The 21,328-nt window shown below is 38.3% G+C and overlaps 2 protein-coding genes across 2 annotated transcripts; both read left to right on the forward strand.

The window, feature by feature from the left end:
• The first annotated feature begins 3,393 nt into the window (after positions 1–3,393).
• Positions 3,394–19,783, forward strand: LOC128216383 (uncharacterized). Its single transcript, XM_052922943.1, has 4 exons — positions 3,394–3,510; positions 13,607–14,615; positions 14,921–15,037; positions 18,924–19,783. Exons 2-4 carry the CDS (start codon positions 13,619–13,621, stop codon positions 19,781–19,783), a joined length of 1,974 nt encoding a protein of 657 aa, XP_052778903.1. The 5' UTR covers positions 3,394–3,510; positions 13,607–13,618.
• LOC128216382 (serine/arginine repetitive matrix protein 2-like) lies at positions 8,134–8,718 on the forward strand. The gene has a single exon (XM_052922942.1). The coding sequence runs from the start codon at positions 8,134–8,136 to the stop codon at positions 8,716–8,718; it is 585 nt and encodes a 194-aa protein (XP_052778902.1).
• Positions 19,784–21,328: the final 1,545 nt, after the last annotated feature.

Below are 21,328 nucleotides of genomic sequence, written 5' to 3' on the forward strand. Positions count from 1 at the left end.
TTCATTTGTTATCTCATTACTGTATCGATTATATTGTATCCTAATTCAAAGAAGTGAATTTGTTTTGTTATAAAAAATAATACTATTTTAACTAACCACATTCCCCTCAATAATTATATTTGTTTTGTATAATGATAAACTCCAGACCTGTTTTGAAGCCGCCATTAAGTCACCTCTTTTTACATGTGTTAACATATTTATACATTGCATTTTCACATGGTTTTACTTAAATGGAAATTGTGATATAATAAAAGATATTGAGTTGAGTTGAGCGTGCGGGGGAATTTGGAGAGGCCCGATAAGACAGGTGGCCTTTTAAAGCAGGTGACCGTTAAACCAGGTTTGACTGTACTGGGATTTACGTGTTAGACAACCCTTGTAAATTTCCAAATGTAAAAATGCGCAAAAACTGTTTGACATTTTTTTTTCATTTTAAAATGTAACGTCTGGTGTCTAGTCCCTTTAAACTAACTGTAATATTGTTATCTTTAAAATACCAACAAAACATGTCTTATTAATCGCAGTTGCTTGATCATGATAACATTCATTATCATTTAATTATATACCTGTACATTTCTTTTTCCATATTCAAAAGTGAACATACAGCACCTTGTGTTGAAAAATCTTACCATGCTACTGTCACTGTCAAAATCCATATAAACATCTAGTAGCATGTGCTGAGAGCTTACTTTTGCAGACTGATGTTTATGCGAGTTTTTTTTTAAATCTAAACTTCTCATTCAGAAACATATTTTACATGAACATATTATATTTCCTAAGGAAATGATTTCAAATGTATTCAATTGTTGATTTGTTTTATATTCTAGAAAATGCACTAAATCATTAATTCCTCATTTCCGACATGAAAATTTCAGGAAATGTCGGGTAAAATCTAGGTGCAGTTTCGACAGTTTAAACTAAAAGCTGTGTGTTTAAACATGGAAATTATCAAAGGAGACATAATGTAAAGAATGTATTATAATGATACATAACTTGTAACCTGAATAAGTAATAAAACGAGTTTTGAGTTGAGTTGATTGTACTCTTTACTGACGACATGTATGCGTCTTATGTTTTAACTTTTGGCTACTGAGCTTGTTTCTGTAGTTTTTCATATACATATGATCCAGTGTAAAAACATGATTATGCAAGGACTTTTCTTGTTGCTCATGTAAAGTCATGTTTATCAAAACACTTGAAATAGGCGTAGATTCTAGAGTAATTCTAGAGTAATTGAAGCTTTAATAAACATGTACTTTTATTCACGGTAAATTTCGTTTTTGAATCCAGGGAATGATTTAGATTTAAGAAAATTAAAAAGGGATCATATTTTGAAATCGTGCCTATTAGGGTCGTACTACCATAATTGATGAGTAATGCATGCGGATATTTATACAATAAAGACAAAAGATGATAAAATCATACCTAAGAAGATAAAATAATTGAAAATTTATACATAACAGTTTACAGTTCTGTAAATTTAGAATGTATTGTTTTCCTTTAAATAATGATGATGTGTTATGCTATAAACTGACATTATGATGTTTTTAACATGAACGTATGTATCTTTGATTAATTGGTTGAAAATAAAGTATTTTATATATTATAAATAGTAATTTTATATCATATAAGATAAATTTATAAGTTAGGAAAGTGACTCAAGTTAGGAAAATGACTTGAGTAAAGAAAACGACTTAAGTAAGGAAAATGACTAAAGTAAGGAAAATGACTATAGTTAGGTAAATGACTTGAGTAAGGAAAATGATTGAGTAAGGAAAATGACTTAAGTAAGGAAAATGACTAGAGTTGAAAAAATGACTTGAAGAAGGAAAATGACATAAGTAAGGAAAATGACATGAGCAAGGAAAATGACTAAAGTTAGGAAAATGACTTGACAAAGGAAAATGAGTAAAGTTAGGAAAATAACATGAGTAAGGAAAATGACTTTAGTTAGGAAAATGACTTGAGTTAGAAAATTGACTTTAGTTAGGAAAATGACTTGAGTTAGGAAAATGTCTTAAGTTAGGAAAATGATATAAGATAGAAAACTGACTTAAGTTAGGAAAATGAACTAAGTTAGAAACAATTACATGAGTTAGAAATATGACATATGTTAAGGAAACTACTTGGAGTAAGGAAAATGACTTGAGTTAGGAAAATGACTTGAGTTAGTAAATTGACTTTAGTTAGGAAAATGACATGAGTTCAATTTTCAAAAGCGTTACTAACACTTCTTGCCAAGAAAGAGCATTTTATATTGCATTTTTTATATCTGTTAACAAAAAAGCTATTTCTTGAGCTCGTGATAATGTTCTATCATGTTGCAAGCGTCTGGCTCACATTTCACACGAATTATTTATTTCGATGTATGACCCTTTTAAAATGTGAATAAGCCCTTATAAGTTTGAGTTATAATGGAATACTTCTTTTATATACATTTCTTCAAATCATGAATATCAAAATGATACTTTTTATAACATAACAGACCTGCTCCTGTCTAATATGTATATAACTGGCCCCGATTTCTCGAAAACTCTTAAGCCTGGTAAGCTTAAGAATTTTATTTCATTAAACAAAATAATTTAACTTAAACTTGAATTAAATAAAAACAAATATCAAAACTATTGTGGTCGTAATTAAGATTTTTCGAGAAACTGCATTGGGCCTACATATTTTTTTATAGAATAAAGATAAAAGACAGCACATATAGCCATGCTAAACTGATTCAATGTTTAACGTCGAGCTAAATTTTCAAAACATACCAACATGCAAGAAAAACAAAATGGCAAAGAAAAATCAGACCTCATATCTTTACACCAAATGACACATTGCCAACTTTCAGACTTTGCCGGACCGAAAATTTGTTCGGAAATTGAAAATTGAATCCGGTTGATTGTTTTTCATTTAGCCCGGACCGATCGAATCTTAAACGTTTGGAATTCCTGAGACTCCCAGTGTGACATAGTTTTTACCCAGCTCATTATTATGTAAGTCATTAACCTCCAGCATATCATATTTGTTTGCTATATTTAGATTTCGATAAATGTTGCATGTCTCATTATTAAATTTGAAAACCATTCCATCCAATGATGCTTAACATTAAATATGGACTGACCCAATAATATACATTTTTATAGAACAAGCATAAGGGAAATATACACTTAAATGCATCATAAGATTCATGAAGATTAACGGCGGTGCTAAATCTTTACCATATAACTTTAAAACCACATTCTGTCTGTTGTACCATCAATCGGCAATAAATAGCGGACCATGATATACCGGGATATGTCATCTGATCTTATTGATCACGTAGCCCGGTATCAACATAACTCGGGTACCGGATACCGGGTCTTAGCACTAACCATGATAACCTCCCTAATTTCTTATCAAGGAAGTTACAACTTTCGCTTTTGAAGACGCCAGAAATTCGTTGACTATCCAAACTGCAACTTTTTAAATCATACAACCACATGTGAATGTAATGAGTTGTGTACTTAAAATATTCGAGTAAGTATCGGAAAGGACTTTCTTTCCACAGTCACCAAAAGTAAGTTTTAGATATATATTTTTTCTGAGTCACGTACAATGATTGGCGTTCAGAAAGACTTTCATTTTATTCCGACATGTTTATATTTCCATGTTGCCACCAGTTTGCCGTAACAAAAAAGATTACAAGGAATCCTGGCCTTTGTATGGACTAATATCTTGGGGCACAAATTAGAATGCGCGGCCCTGCTCCCTCGAAAACGAACACACTAGTCGGTGGAATTACCGAAAACAAGAAAATCCCGGAAATCCCGGAAAACCTGTATTAAAGTACATAAAATAAAGTATTTGAGGTGGTTTGTACGCCGGGGTTTAATACTGCATTGTGTTTTCGTGGGTTGTATGTCGTTGTTGTGGGTTGTTGGAGAGGGGTGGGGAAGTCAGAGGATGGAGGGGGGGGGGCGATGAAGAAGTATCAAATACTACTTTTAGATGCTTCATTTACAAATGTAAAGGTATTGGAGGATGGGGCTCATTCTTTACAATGTGTGAGGTGAGTATGCTTTGTGTAAGGGGAGGGGCGGGGATAGTTGTGGATGGGGCTACTAATCTATACTATACTTTATATGCGAGTTATGCGGATTGTTGTGGTGAAGACGCCTGGGAAGAAGGTGGTAGTTTAGAGGATTCAATAGCATAGCAAATAATCTTCCATATCATATACATTATTGCGCGAAAGTGTGGGTGAGGCTTGGGCTCGTTCTGTGGCTTTTGAGGGTATGTCATGTGTGAGGGTGAGTTTTTGGGCTACGGGGTGTGGGCTAGAATGGTGGGTGACTAAAAAAAGGCTCAAATCGCTTCAGCTGATTTTCCTGAAAACACTTTCATAATACTTTAAATTATATTGTTTTCCATAAATCTACATACAATACGTATTATCATCTATTGTGACACATTGTTAAATGTGACTGTTCGTCATTTTTTCACCTGCATACAAATTAAGGACATTGTATAACTTCCGTTTCTTACATCACACAGTCAGGTCTTTACCTTCATAAATAGATATCCAAAGATAAATAACGACCAATTAAAGGGACATTTTTTCAAACCGTAAAGGCGCATTGTTCCGCGGACAATTACATGAAATAACCATACATCAGCTTCCGCATAATACCAAAACACATCATTAAAACACAACTAATCCACTATACACAATAAAATAGTTCATTTATTTTGATCACGTTTTACAACAATAATACAATTAGTGTGAAATGCTTTAGACAAAGAATAAACACAATGTAATATACTTAACTGGCCAGTAAAATGATAAAAATGAAAAAATACGATAACTCGCTGTATCATTTTAACCATTTAATACTATAATAGCCACAACCCTCCTCCTCTGGCTTCAAAAACCTGTCCCACCTCTAATACACTACATTCTCTTCTCGTAGACAGTATATTGTAAACATCAGCTTTATCAACACCCTCATGAACTATTGGGGAAAACAAAAGTGTTTTACAGTAGTTAACTGTAGCATTTGATGCATTTTATAGCCTCTCCCCCTCAACCGTTCTTTCCACTCACCCCCCCAACCCACGCACGACATATGCCCTCATATAGAATGAAGTATACGCCAGAGCGCATCCCCCCTTCGCGCAGTAATGGAACTGATTCCCGGTAATTATCTGTAACTTTTGAATCCTTTGAATTGCTCCTTCTTTACAAAAGTCTTGCCCATATCAACCCAAACTCCTCGCATACAAAGTATAGTATAGTAGCCCCAGCCACCACCATCCCTTCGCGCACAATATTTTAAACGATAGGCAAAGAAAAACAGTTAGCATTATAAAACGTCTCGCCAAAATTCATCACCCCCGACATATCCGCTTCTTCCGAGATCCCCCCCACAGACACACACAGCATTCTCACCTCACAAAGGGTATAATATTAGCCCTAGTCTACAACACATCTACACTTTGAAATGAAGTATCTGAAATTTGTATTTGAGATTTCTTCATAGAACCCCCTCCCCTCCGACTTCCCCTCCCCTCTCTAACCACCTACAACAACGACCTACAACCAAAGAAAACTCAGTGCAGTATTAAACAAGTTAGACGTTCGTAAATTAAAGAGGTGTCAGGGTTTTAGCCACCTCCCTCCTCCGACTTCCCCAACCCTCTACAACCATCCACGACAACGACATACAACCCACTAAAACACAATGCAATATTTAACTCCGGCGTACAAGCCACCATTGTATATAATAATGAAGATTTACAGGGTTGTCGGACTAGAAATCATGTGGTAAACACACATTTATTATTTGGCTTAAGTCACGTTTAACAATGGTTTAGGTGACATGTAAACTCGAAAAAATAGCTCATTCAGTTAATGGTTCTTGTTATCATATACCCGGCTTTAAATAAAGATAGTGTATCATGTAACTTGCATCTTGTGATAATAATTCAGATATCGGAAACAATGTGTCACCAATTGCCATGTCACATGTCGATTATCACCGACGTGAGATAAATAAACAAATATACCAGATTAAAATCATATACGGCAATAAGTTATTGCTTATAGCGGTGCAGTTTCACTCATATCCATTTAAGTACACGCATATATCATGATATAAAGACCGGTCAAAGAGAGTGCACTAGTGGTATAGGTATCCACCTTTCACCCAAGATGTTGTGGTTTCAAGCCCCAACAGGGAAATAATCTCATGTTATATCGATATGGAAACACTGGCGTACTTAACGGATTCGCGAGTGATTTATATCGACTGTTTAATTTAATTGAATGTATTTGCACAAGCGTTCAAAATAATAAACAATGGTCTATGCTTGTTGTCTAATGTGCTCATCCAGTCGAAATGCACTCGGTGACCCCACTATATATTTAATGTAAATCCGCCATCTTAAATGAGGTAGTAAAGTGAGGGATTTGTTTAAGCCGCTCGGGCGTAACATAATTGATCCGGCGTTGTCTAATGTGCTCATCCAGTCGAAATGCACTCGGTGACCCCACTATATATTTAATGTAGATCCGCCATCTTGAATGAGGTAGTAACATGAGGGACTTTTTGAAGCCGCTCGGGCGAAACATAATTGATCCGGCGGTGTCTAATGTGCTCATCCAGTCGCTATACACTGATATACCACTTTATATTTAGTTTAAGTCCGCCATCTTGAATGAGGTAGTAAAATTAGTCATTTTTTGAAGGCGCTCGGGTGTAACATTATTGATCCGGCAGATCCAACCGGTTAGCAGACGACAAGTTCTGAATTTTCATATAGTCCCTTATTATAGCGGGATAAAGTTAGAGTTCGCTGTAATATTAAGCAGTTATTTTATTATTTTTTATTAGCACACGATTCATAAGGTGCGACCATCTTAGTGAGTTAGACTGTAGCAGACGATTTTTTTCCGATAGTCCGCCATTATAGTGCACCAGTCTATTGTAACAACGCCCCCCCCCCCCCCGCCACGGTCCGGGAGTATACCGGGAATAGCCGGGGAAATGGGCCGTGTTTTTACCAGATTGCCCCGCAGGGCCGGATGAATGCGGTGGTTTTGTCTTCACGCCAAATATAGCGGGAAATTGGCCTTACCTAGGGTCTCTTGGGTGCGGGGGCATTTGGCGGGGGTTTTACCAGCAGTTCGTTCCCGCAGGGCGGAGATTTTGACCGGGCTTGGCTGGACCGAAAGTCAAAGTCCCCGCTATTCCCCGGACCTGGGGCGGGGGGGGGGCGTGGTTACCATTGACTGGTACATAGAGGGAGAGCAGTTGCTGTAAAATTAGCAGACGGCCCTTTTTAAACAATCGATTTAAAGTTTTAAATGTTGTAACTCGAATAGCAGTTAATCTGCTTATTATAGTCATAAACCTTAATAATTAGCGTTTTCTTTTGAGTATTTCACCACTTAAACCAATGTAACTTAACACTTGACGCGGTCAGATGAGGTAGACACTCTACGGTCTGTCACACGGGAATGTAATAACTCTTGTAAAATATGTTCGGACTTGAACGACTTTATCTGTTTAGACGATGTTTTAGCTCAATTTCGGCTTATATATGAACAATTAACTCCATCATATAGCATATCCTAAATGCCACACATCGATAACTGGATTATCTATATTCTTAGATTCTACAAGTATAGCTTTTGTTTTAAGCCTCTATCTTAAATCATGATACACCTGGATTAAACCGGCTGTGACGAGACATATTGCATTTTATAAAGCTACCTCACAATATAAACAGACACTACAACGTTTTTAAAACCAGATTTTAATAATATATGAATTAGAAATAAGCAGTTTATAAATATTTAAATATGAAAGAACATGTTTTATAGGTTTAACTATGTTGAAATTAATAGACAGGTATAACCCATATTTCTTAACTATTTTACATATTTAACAGTGTATCGGTTACGGTTCAGAGCGTTCATCCTTTATAAACTGAAAAAACTCACTATTCATATGTACTAGCTGTGTCTGTGATATAAAGTTTCTTTCATTCGCTTACCATGCTCATGGGTTCGATCATGGGAGCGGGTTGGGGTTAAAAGAACTTAAACGTTAAAAAATGTGTTCTTTCCTTAAAAAAAATACGATTATCTTATCAAACATGTACGCAGAATCAATGGAGCGTATACTCCTCCTCCTCTCCCTTCTCCTCATTGAGCACAGGGAGCGCCTCCTCCTCCGCCTCATGGAGCGCCGAGAGCGCCGCAGAGAGCGATCCCGGTCATCCTTGAGGAGTAGTAAGAGGAGGAGGCGCTCCCTGTGCTCCATGAAGAGGAGGAGGAGGACACTCGTACGAGTACACGCAATCCCTGTCCCCGAACACACGGACGCGTACACCAACTCCCTCTCCCAAACACGCGTACGCGCAAAAACTCTACCTCTACCCAACACGCGTACGTGCACACGTACTCCCTATCCCCCAAATGAATACGCCTACACGCACTCAATCTCCCCGAACACACGTACGCGCACACACACTCCCTCTACCCCGAACACGCGTACGCGAACACACACTCACTTTACCCCAAACACGCGTACACGCGCACGCACTCCCTCTCCATCACACAAACGTACGCGTACACGCACGCACACTCTCTCTACCCCGAACACGTGTACGCGCACACACACTCCCTCTACCCCGAACACGCATACGCGAACACACACACCCTCATCTCCTCACACATAAGCGCACACACACTCCCTCTACCCCGAACACGCATACGCGAACACACACACCCTCCTCTCCACACACATAAGCGCACACGCACTCCCTCTACCCCGAACACGCATACGCGAACACACACATCCTCCTCTCCACACAAATAAGCGCACACGCACTCCCTCTATCCCAAAACGCGTACGTGCATATGCACTCTATCTCCGCACACAAACGTAAGCACACACGTACGCAAACTCCCTCCCCACACACACGTACGCGCATACGCATTTCCTCTCCTCCAACACACGTTCGCGCTTACGCATTCCCTTCACACACACGCACGCACGCACGCACGCACACACACACACACACACACACACACACACACACGCATACGCACTCCTTTTTCCAACACACACACGTTCGCGCATACAAACTCCCTCTTTGCACACTTGTACGTTCACACGCACTCTTCCTCCCCGCACACCCAACTCCTGCCCCCCCCACACACACACACGTACGCGCACCCGCTTTCCCTGTCCCCCCACATACGTACGTCCACCAGCTATCACTGTCCCCTCACACACGTACGCGCACCCGCACTCCGTCTCCATAAACACATATAGGGGCACACGCACTCCATCTCCCCATTACGCATATGAACACATGCTAACCCTGTTCTCCCACACACGTACGCGCTCCCGCTCTCCATCTCCATACACATATGTATGCTCACGGTTAAATCAATGGTCTAGTCAGATCAAAATTAAAATACTCCTGTACGCTTGCTTTTACGAATACGTCCGTATCAAAACCTTTAAAGATGCACTCTTACTCCCAAATTAGATTTACCACAATTAATAATATTATTTTAATATCCATTTAAGGATAAATAAATGTCGAAAACAATGGTTCTTATGAAGGATACCGAGTTTAATTTGAAAGAAATGTGCATAAAACAGGTAATTTTACCCTAGTAAAACTATAGTAGGTCACAGTTAATATTTGAGCATTTACCAATCATTTAATACTTTTGCGCTTTATACTATTAAATGCAATGCTACAACCTTGTTTTCGGTAATTAGTAGTTTCCATAAATGTGTATCCATTGATTTTGAATAAGATTGTCACTTTGAAATAATTATGTTATTTCTTGCAGGCTTATTTAATTGGCCATTTTTTAAAATGTAGGTTATAATCTAAAGTTAAATTTTGGGCTGCATTTTTTAGTTCTTTGGTCTAGAACGTACATTTAGATACACTTCTTTTACTCATTACGGTAAGGTTGTGTTCAGATAAAGGCTGGGCAATATTATGAAGACCATACAAAAAGTGACCTTGCCAGCAACATTTATTTGTGTGTCAACCTTTATTCGGCCCGGATGTGCAGAAATAAGATTTTGTTGAATTTGCTTGTTTCGTATGTGTAAAACAGATGTTTGTTTTACATTTTACGTTACTGTGTTCGCCAAAAAAAGGGGGGGGGGATAGATCATAACAATGGTCATGTCGATGAAACCTCGCTCATCTAATAAAAGTGTGAAACTGCCTCTGGTGTGTATGACCTCGGCCATCGCGTGAAGGTATGTATGTATATGCAACGAAGGAAATTTCGAAAATGCGGCCAGGCTGTATGACTTCGGCATCGGGTGAAAGTGAAGAAATACCACCTCTATGTATAACCTCGGTCATCGCGTGAAAGCGCAAAACTGTCACTTGTGTGTATGACTTCGAACATATGGTAAAAGTGCGAAACTGCCACTTGTGTGCATAACTTCGAACATATGATGAAAGTGCGAAACTGCCACCTGTGTATATGAGCTCGACCTTTTGATGAAAGTGCGAAACAGCCACTTGTGTGTATGTCCTCGGCTATTTGATGAAAATACAAAACTGCCACCTGTGTGAATGTCCTCGGCCATCTGATGAAAGTGCGAAACTGCCACTTGTGTTAGTCGCCGACCTTCTGATGAAAGTGCGAAACAGCCACTTGAATGTATGTCCTCGGCTATCTGATGAAAAAACGAAACTACCACCTGTGTGAATGTCCTCGGCCATCTGATGAGTGTGCGAAACTGCTACCTGTGTGTATGACCTCGGCTATCTAATGAAAGTGCCAAACTGACACCTGTGTGTATGACCTCGACCATCTGATGAAAGTGCGAAACTGCTACTTGTGTGTACGAGCTCAGCCATCTGAGGAAAGTGCGAAACTGCCACCTGTGTGTATGACCTCGAACATCGGATGGAAGTGCGAAACTGTCACCTGTGTGTATCACCTTGGCCATCCAATAAAAGCGCGAAACTTTCATATGTGTGTATTTACTTGGTCATCTGATGAAAGTGCGAAACTGCCATCTGTGTGAATGTCCCCGGCTATCTGATGAAAGTGCGAAACTACCACCTGTGTGTATATCCTCGGCTATCAGAAAAAAAGTGCGAAACTGGCACTTGTGTGTATCAAAACGGCTATCTGATAAAAGTGCGAAAATGCCACCTGTGCGTATCACCTCGACCATCTCATGAAATTGTGAAACTGCCACTTGTGTGTATGCCCTCGGCTATCTGATGAAGTGCGAAACTGGCACCTGCGTGTATGTCCACGGCTATCTAATAGAATAAAGCTAAACTACCACTTGTGTTGTCCTCGCCTATACGATGAAAGTGCGAAACTACCACTTGTCTGTATGTCCTCGCCTATGCTATGTAAGTGAGAAACTGCCACTTGTGTGTATGTCCTTGCCTTTACGATGTAATTGAGAAACTGCCACTTGTGTGTATGTCCTCGGCTATCTGATGAAAGTGCTAAACTGCCACCTGTGTGTATGTCCTCGGCTATCTGATGAAAGTGCGAAACTGCCACCTGTGTGTATGTCCTCGGCTATCTGAAGAAAGTGTGAAACTGCCACCTGTGTGTATGTCCTCGACTCTTTGATGAAAGTGCGCAATTGCCGCCTGTGTGTAAGTTCTCGGCTATCTGATGAAAGTGCGAAACTACCACCTGTGTGTATGCCCTCGGCATTTTGATAAAAGTGCGAAACTGCCACCTGTGTTAGTCCGCGGCTATCTGATGAAAGTGCGAAACTGCCACCTGTGTGTATGACCTCGGCTATCTGATGAAAGTGCGAAACTGCCACTTGTGTGTATGACCTCGGCTATCTGATGAAAGTGCAAAACTGCCACTTGTGTGTATGACCTCGGCTATCTGATGAAAGTGCGAAATTGTCATCTGTGTGTAACACATCGGTCATCATATGAAAGTGCTAAACTGCGACCTGGGTGTATGTCATCTGCTGTCGGGTAAATGTGACCTCGGCTATATATGTATTATGAAAGTGCGAAACTGCCACCCGTTTGTATGACTTATGGCATCTGAAAAAAGTGCGAAACTACCAGGTCTGTGGATGACTCCGGCCATTTATTTCAAGTGCGGATCTGCCACATATTTTGCATCAACTCGCCTATCGGGTGATATTTGTAAACTGTGTTCTATGTGAATGACATAGGTCATTGCGTGACAATACGAAACTGACATATGTGTGTATTACCTCGGTGACAAACTATTTTGTAAAGCAAAAGAACAACAAAACTTACCTTTAACGATTGGTTCCCCTTCAACACAATCAGGAAATTATAAACAGGAAGTTATTAGTTTCGGTTTCAAAAGGCTGGTCTATTCATGGCCTGTGTTCTGTTTTTCAGACAAAATTGATTTCGCAGCCTGTCCACATCGAACAAAATCTGTCGATAAACGGATATTGGACAAAACAGTAAACAGATTTGTCTATATTAAGTAAATAGATATATACTCTACAATTTGTTCAGCTATTTCTTGAAATACTGAATTTAACTTAATCGTACTTATCAGAATTATACAAAACGGTGACTGGATTTCCCTGTTAAATTCACTTTCAAGTTTATTTCTAAAACCTTGTTTAACAAAAACATATAGATACTTTGTAATAAAGTGAATGAGGAGAACTATATATATGGCCTACCGTATCGTACGACCACCCAACAGTCCAACCAATATTTGTATATTCTTACAAAAGGACATTTGACCTCGACCTAAGACCTACCAAACCTAAATCAATACAGATCGACCATGCAGCTATGAAACATATTAGCTATATATTAGACCTTTTGGGAAATTGTGGCCACGTAGCTATACACTAAAAATCCCTTTATAAAGGCTTAAACTGTTTTATTGGTACACAACTCTGAGTCTTTTTTTTGGTTAAATCATGGTAGTCAAATAAGCTGAACATAATAGAGCATAAAAAATTGAAACATATTTTATATTTGAAAAAGGAAGAAAGGGTGAGAGAGAGGGGGTTTGGAGAGAGAGAATAGGGAGAGGGGCACATAGATATAAATAGAGAGAGAGAAGAAATAGGGGGTGAGGGACTGAGAGGGACGGAGAGGGGATGGGAATAGGGACAGAAATAGAAATAGAGAGACAGAAGGGGGAAAAGAGGGGGGGGCGGTTCAGAGAGGGGGAGAGCGGGGGTTAGAAGAGGGAAAGAGAGAGAGAGAGAGAGAGAGAGAGAGAGAGAGAGAAAGGGAGAGAGGGAGGGGTAATAGGGAGAGGTAAACAGAGATAAATAGAAAGAGAGACACGGGATGAAGAGGGGATTAGCGGTTCAGAGAGAGAAACAGATGAAGAGAGATAGGATGAAATGAGATGGGGAGCGAGAGAGAAAGAGATGGGAGAAAGAGAGAGAGGGGGTGGGAAAGAGAGAGGGAGAGAAAAGGGGAGAGAGAAAAAAAGAGGGGAGAGGGACGGAGAGGGGATGAAAGAGAGAGAGAGAGAGAGAGAGAGAGAGAGAGAGAGAGAGAGAGAGGTGAAAGTTATGGAATCAATATTTTTTTCCGTATTAACAAATTTTGGTTCTTATATTTATAACCATTTAAGGCACTCGGAAGGATGGATGCAGTTCCCGGACGAAAGGCACAAATGGCATCTGGATCGGCTCCTGACCTCACCTACTGCCAGCCATGCGCGGAGGACGGCAAGAAAATCCTCCCTGAGGCCTTCTGTCCCGTCTGTAAGGAGTTCCTGTGTTCCACCTGCGCCCGAGTACACCGGAACCAGAAAATAACCAAAACTCACGCCCTCCAGGACAAGGACAATATGCCTTCCTCATTCCGCGAAGAGAGTGAAGATGAAAAGTTTACAGAAACATGTCAGCGTCATGCTCAAGAGTTCATAAAATATTTCTGTCTTAATCATGAGACACTTCTGTGTGGGGACTGCTTGGCTGAAAAAGCTCATCGCTCATGCAATATTGAAAGGATTTCTCAAGTTGCAAAACGGTACAAGGTGGGTGCAGAATACAACAGCCTGAAAACAGGACTTGTCCAGACGGCCTCTGACATTGGCAAACTGTCACACGACATACAGGTGATCATGAAATCAGTTGACGAAGAAAGCCTTACCAATATCAATGAGCTTCGTAAATTTAGGACTGAAATTAACCAGTACCTGGATAAAAGGGAAAATAAACTCTTGGCAGAAATTGATCAGAAGAAACGAACATCCAAAACACTGCTAGATGAACTGAAATCAAAATGCAGAAACATGAAATCATCCATTGAGAAACTAAAGTCGGAGCTACAAGCACAGGACGACAATAGCAACCAGCTATTAATAGTAGGAAAACGAGCTATTAAAGAGCTGGCAGGTCTCCAGGCAGCCCTTGAAGATGTGAGCAGGAGGAATGAAGTTCCCCGATACAAGTTTCACAGGGACCCCGAAACTGAGAAGTTAATAGCTTCCGAAAAAGCAATAGGACGGTTGGGAGAGGACGAATTAACGTCGGCGTTAGGGCAGCAACACCGACAACTGCAAACGAAGCATGAACAACGGCAACAGGAGACGATGCAACAACACCAAAAACAGATAAAAACTGTATCACAAAAAGGTTTGGGTACAACCAATGACTAATTTGACATTTCCTAAGTAATGCAGTTGATTAGTCTGCTTTCAAAAGCCTGTTGACCTCGCTTCAGTCAACCAGGCACGTTAACGTTACGTTAAAAACCATGTTGTAAAGTTCATCAAGTGCTTTACAAAAATGACAGAATGAGATACTTTGGACAAATAACATTTCGCAAATGAAATTGAGATACAAATAAACTTAAGGCATCTATTTTGAATGATATATACTTTATTGTTAAGGTAAAATAATAAGTGTATATTCATTATCTGTACCAATCATAATTCCAGGTGAATCAACTGCTGCTGCAGGGCAGCAAAGACAACAACAACAGAAGGAGCAGCAACCACGGCAACTCGAGACTATGCAGCAACAACAAAAACACATGCAAGGCGTATCACCAAAAGGTTTGTGGACAACCACATACAAATTTGACATTGTCCTATGTAGTACAGTCTGTTTCCAAAAGCCTTTTAATGTCGCTCAAGATAACCAGGCACGTTGACGCTGAGTTAAAAGATATGTTGTAAAGTACTAAACAAAATCAAAATAATTAAGAACTACGACAAATAATATTGCGCAAAACAACTACGATCTAAATAAACTTAAGGCATATATTTTTTAATGCTATAAACCATATTATGTTGGCATTACAATTCGGTATTTATACGATATTCAACTTCTGTCAGTGCAACATGGCTGTCACATCACAAAAAATGTATCCGGAACTCCTCGGCCATTTTTATCGAAAACAACCTCGAATGTATATCGACTGTTCACATACTCAAAATTGGAATGTTTGCTGCAAGTAGATCGCGTAGTAATTTAATTTAGTAGTTAATGACTTAAGACTCTTGGTAATCTTTACTTTGTTTGCAATAATACACTTCACTGGCAATTAATTTAAACTTAGGTAATTGATAAAACTCTGAATCACTAAACTTAATTGATGATTTATTTAAAAAAACACGAACTACTTCTACTGATATGCCAGCAAACATCCGAGGTTGTTTTCGGGGGGAAAACCGAGGAGCTCCGAATGAAAGAAATGTGAGAATGTTGAAATGCCGTCATTAAACAAAAAAATGCGTAATTAAAATTGCATTTATAATGGAAACATGACATTTAGCCAGGAATATAATTAATAAAAGGCTAACTTATATTGCTTTTTTTATCCGGAATATCGTATTCAGTGTGTGCATACCACATGATAAATAACGTCATATATGCTACGTCGGAAGGCAACATTTTGCTTAAAATAAAGACTACAATTAAGATAACTTTTATTTTACTACACCATTATAAGTAAAACAAAGGGCAGTATATGCCGCTTAAAGAGCACCGCCTTCATTTTAATACCGAAGTTTGATAGGGTGATTGGTTTCACTCAGTTTTACAATACGGCCGTCTGACGAAACATGAATATCACTTCTTGTTTGTGATTTTATGTTCTATGTCTTTGGCGTTAACACAGTGCCAGTAAACCGGGTTTATGTTTAAACGTTTTGCTACTGAGCTTATTTCTGTAGCTTTTACTACTGTATGTGTGTGCATTTCTTGTGTTACAGTGTATGTCCTCTAAAAGTAACATCTCGAAATTATTACTATATTTTACTTAGAACTGAATCTGTGTGTATGTATTGATTTAAACGTTATGTGAATATAGGAAATGAGAACAAAATGACATCATTTTCAAATCAGCCTTACTATTCTTACAATGCATAGACTGGTCATCTACAAGAACAAATAAACAAAATTAAGAAGTTTAATTGATCATTCCAAACATCTCTTCAGGGTCATCGGTTGTTAGATTTTGTTCAATATTTAATTAATTATCTACGGTGATTCGTTACTAGCGCAGGTCTTGGTGTAAATACAAAATTTGTTCGTTTGAAACATCAAATGAAATATTTTACATTATCGCACATTTTAAGATGGTACAAACATCGTTGCCATCATAGGCGGCAATATTTGTCTGTGATTGTTTGGTATATATCAGGCTTTTTTCTATAGTACCAACGGGTCCGACTATTGGACCCATTCTCAAAGCAAAATTAACAATAGTTTTCTCAATCTTTAGAAAAAAATCCAAATTAAACTAAAAAAGCAATAAAAATGAATGAATTATGAAAGTCTTTTACCTGAACTTGTTCATTCAACATCCTGATAATTATGTGATGATAAGTTTTGTGGATAATTTAATTCTGAATCGTTGATTTTCATCACATTCAGGGATCAGTATGGAATATTATCTGTCATGATTTATTGCAATATACATTTACACCCGCTGGATTGATATTTCAACCGTTTCAGGTCTTTTGACAGCGAGAAGAAACTAATATTTAATAATAACCTCATTCGCAAGAGTCTGAAAAGCTTGTTCTTTTAACTTTAAAAGTTCCAATCTGAAAAGCTTGTTCTTTTAACTTTGAAAGTTCCAAGTTCAGGCATTTTTCGTAACAACCCTTTTTATTCCGCAAAATGTCTAGAGTCTTTTTCCGAAAATGGGCAGAAAAGCCCTGTTTATTTACATTATCAGAAGATCTCTGTGTTTCATCAATGGCGATATTTTAAGTCAGAAATTGTTTGATATATTTGGTTTCTTTGTTACATAGCTGCTATCATTGAAGACAAAATCAGTCAGAGATTGTTTGAGATGTTTATATTATTAGAAGGTCTCTCTGTTATATTGTTGCTGTCATAGGCGACAGTGTAAGTCAGAGATTGCTTGATATAATTATTAGACAGTCTCTGTGTTACACCATTTTATCATAGCAGTACTAGTTAAAGATTGTTTAAGTTATAAATCTACTATTTAATAGAAGGTATCTCTGTTATATTGTTGCTGTCATAGGCGACAGTATCAGTCAGAGATTGTTTAATATATTTATATAAGTTATGGTAAGAAGGTCCTGTATTATATCATATCTAGCATAGGCGGCAATTTCAGTCAGAGATTGTTTTATATATTTATATAAATTATGATAAGAAGCCCCTGTATTAATAATATATGTCATGTGTTCCCGTTGCGGATAGAAAAATACGACCCGAGGGCACCTGCGTTGCCAGGTAACGGGGCTTGCCGAGTTACCGGCTACGCAGCGTGCCCGAGGGTCGTATTTTTCTATCAGGAACGGACGCACATGATAGATATTTTTTCTAGCATACATGCTTTATTTTTTGGTTAAGAAAATACATAAAAAGCGCATTTTTGTACCTATCACCAAAAAGCGCGTGCGATCATGTTAACTGACGTAATTAGGCGCAGTAATTTGTATTCACTGCATACGTCAATTAGTTGTGAAGTTAATGTTAATGAAACTCATCTATTTAAACCGGAAATGCCTATCCAGTGTGCTAGAATATATCATATCTAGAATAGGCGGCAGTTTCAGTCAGAGGTTGTTAAGTATTGTATATATATTATTAAGAACATATCAGCGTTTACCTGTGGTTAACCCGTATAATTCTCTGGCTGATACTGCTACCTATGGTTACACCGTATACTACTCTGGCTGATACTGCTACCTATGGTTACACCGTATACTCCTCTTTCGGATACTGCCCTCTATGCAAACAACATATACTTCTTTAACTGATTACCCCCCTAATGGTTACAATGTTAACTTCTCTGACTGATATTTCCCCATATAGTTACAACGTATTCTTCTCTGACTGATTCTGCCACCTACGGTTACAACGTACTTCTCTGATTGAAACTGTCCCCTTTTACTACAACGTATACTTCTTTGACTGATACTGCCCCAAGGGTTGCACCGCATACCTCTTACGGATACTGCCCCCTATGGTTACACTGTATACGTCTCGGACTTATTTTGCCCCCTATGGTTACAAAATATATTTCTGACTGATACTGATATTTCCTGTAATTGTCTTTTGATTTCATTCAGAAAGTGTGATTAAATACATATCCATGTTCCAAATAGAGGCTTAATCTTTATATTCTTTTAAGTATAATTTTATAACATTTGAGTGAACCACATTTTTATCACCAAAACTAAGTTTCAAATATATATTTATACAATTTAATCATAGATTTGCAAACAATCCAAGAAGATGTATTTTAAAGCTTCAAATATCTCTTTGTGTACATGCCCATTTTTATATTGTTTCATACATGCACGTTCCATCAAGGTCATAAACACATCTTTAGATACATGCGTTTACTATGAACATATCTTCGTTTGCTAAATGTTAAATACCAGCGAAGCGGACATAAATAAACACTATTTCAAATTGTTGTTCATGAACAGTTTTATTTCGATATTTCAGCCTTAAACCAGTGCAGAGCAGACCTAAGCCAATCCCAGTTTAGCAAGCTTCCAGACATTCCAGTGAAGACGGCAGCCGACACCAGTAAATGCGGGCTGACCAGAGTGACCCTCCTGTCCACAGGCAGGCTCCTACTGGCTGACTGCAACAATAACTCAGTACAGCTTGTGGAGACCACTACCAACAAGATGGTGTCCCAGGTGAAACTGCCAAGTGATCCGTGGGACCTGTGTCTTCTGCCTGGGGACAGGGCAGCCGTCACTCTGCCTTTGATGAAGAAGATACAATTCGTATCTACTCAGGAAAATGTCACACTACAGGATGTCGTTAAAATAGATGGAAGATGTCGTGGAATAGATTTTTGTGATGACAACTTGATAGTGTCCTGCTCCCACCCAGGCAAGGTTGTGTTGATGGACATGAAGGGAAAGGTGAAGAAGAGTGTGGGCAAAGGCAGCAGAGGAAAACCTTTGTTTCAGGAACCCGAGTATCTGACAGTGACCAGAGAGAGCCAGACTCCTCCAGTCATATATGTCTCAGACTGGCTCACCAGGACCATAACCAAGCTGAGCATCTCACTAGAGGTGCTCCATACATACCATGACCCGATACTGGGATCACCACGTGGTCTAACAGCCGTTGGGGACAACCAGCTGCTCGTGTGTGGGTGGGGCAGTAACAATATACTGCTACTAGACACGCTCACCGGCAAGATAACCCAACTGTTGGGGAAGGAAGAGGGGATAGAGAGTCCGCAAAGTGTGGCTTACTGTCCACTGAGGAAGATGTTGTTTGTCACCTGCATGCACTATTGCAGACCTGAATTGGAGAATTTCGTGAATGTTTTCAACTTAGTATAGATCAAGTCTGCCAATTAGTATGAGTGAAATCTGTATCAGGTGTGAAGTTATTGTTATGTTTAAGAATAATTCTAATGCAATGTATCATACTGATAATATGCTTATACAACGCTTTATTTCACATATCGCGCAATTCAATTACTGTGAGAGTATTTGACGGAAACTTGACTTTTAAATTATTTTGAATTCTTACAGTTTACATAATTGACAAGTCGTGTAGTAATTTGTAATTAACATATAAATTTGAGTATGGGAATGTGTATTATTAATTGTAATGTTAGTAGCTGGTTGTGTATGAAATATACGAACAAGCTGGCTTCTTACTTGACGAAAACTTAGTCTGCGTAAAATATGTGAATGTTAAATCAAACATTGTTATCAGGTTTATTAAATGTTTGAGAATACAGAGTAAAATACACGGTTGATATTTTTTCACGCGGTTTGTTTTTAGTAGATATGATGTTTATTTTGTGTTTAATTGAAATTTACTAACGTATCCTTATACATGTACCTTGCCCTTAGTGTGAATTGTTTCCACAAATATTGTTTTAATGAATTGTAAAGACATTGACCAAAGTTAAAGTGATTTACTTATATAGTGAATGATAGATTATTCAGACATTGACCAATGTGCAACTTGTTTCCCCATATCTTTATTGAATAAATTGTACAAACCTTGGTGTACTAGATGCAAATAATGTCAAAAAAGGTTTTAAAGGGACCGGCTCATGTTTTTGAACCAGAACATATTTCCCAAGTAATGCATCTGAACTGACTTATCGTATTATAAGTGTACCTTTTGATACCTAAATTGCAGCAAAAAAATACAATTCAAGTTTAAAAAAATATGTTTTTTCCGGCCTTAATTCTGGCCTTATATTCAGCCTTTCGAATTATATAATAAAACATATAACAACCAATTTAAAACAATGCGTTCAACAATGTATTTCAACGTTGAAGACGTTAACGTTGTTTTGATGTACGTGGTCGTAATGCCGGCGTTTAATCGTGATAATTTGTCGAAATGAATACCAAGAGAACGGCATGTGTTCCGGTAACAAAAGCGAAATGTTGTAGTAACGTTAAGCAAATGAAACGGACAGATGATTTTCAATATCAAAAGGTGTCTTTTATAGATTTGAATAAATGATTTATTAAATCATCGGTGGCAGTAACGTTAGAGATAATGCATGTACATACGTAATGGTAAAATTATAAATTATTTTACCTCGCGATGATCATCTAAAGATGAAAATTTTACATAACAGTTTTAACATATGTTTTATACATGTGATTAAGAACTATTCAACATTCTCGAGTGATAACAAGACGAATGCTGATGTTAGGCATCAAAGACGCGGCTGAATGGGTTTTATAGACTATTAATAGTCATGTGACAATATATTCAATTGTTAACATTCCGAATAAACACGGACATAGCCGAACTATGATGGTTTAATCAACTTTCTAGATCGTAGTTACTCGGTCGTCTCTGGCATGCGTAAATTATTTAGACTGGTACCTTGCATTATCACCGATAAAATT

Source organism: Mya arenaria, chromosome 14 (assembly GCF_026914265.1).
Source record: "Mya arenaria isolate MELC-2E11 chromosome 14, ASM2691426v1".
Lineage (NCBI taxonomy): Eukaryota > Metazoa > Mollusca > Bivalvia > Myida > Myidae > Mya > Mya arenaria.

What these genes read in the sequence shown, in the direction of transcription:
- LOC128216382 (XM_052922942.1), top strand. Translation starts at nt 8,134, where the DNA reads ATGTACGCAGAATCAATGGAGCGTATACTCCTCCTCCTCTCCCTTCTC.
- LOC128216383 (XM_052922943.1), top strand. Translation starts at nt 13,619, where the DNA reads ATGGATGCAGTTCCCGGACGAAAGGCACAAATGGCATCTGGATCGGCT. An exon ending in AAAAACTGTATCACAAAAAG is followed by an intron (nt 14,616 to 14,920) that starts GTTTGGGTACAA and finishes TCATAATTCCAG; the next exon opens with GTGAATCAACTGCTGCTGCA. An exon ending in GCAAGGCGTATCACCAAAAG is followed by an intron (nt 15,038 to 18,923) that starts GTTTGTGGACAA and finishes TCGATATTTCAG; the next exon opens with CCTTAAACCAGTGCAGAGCA.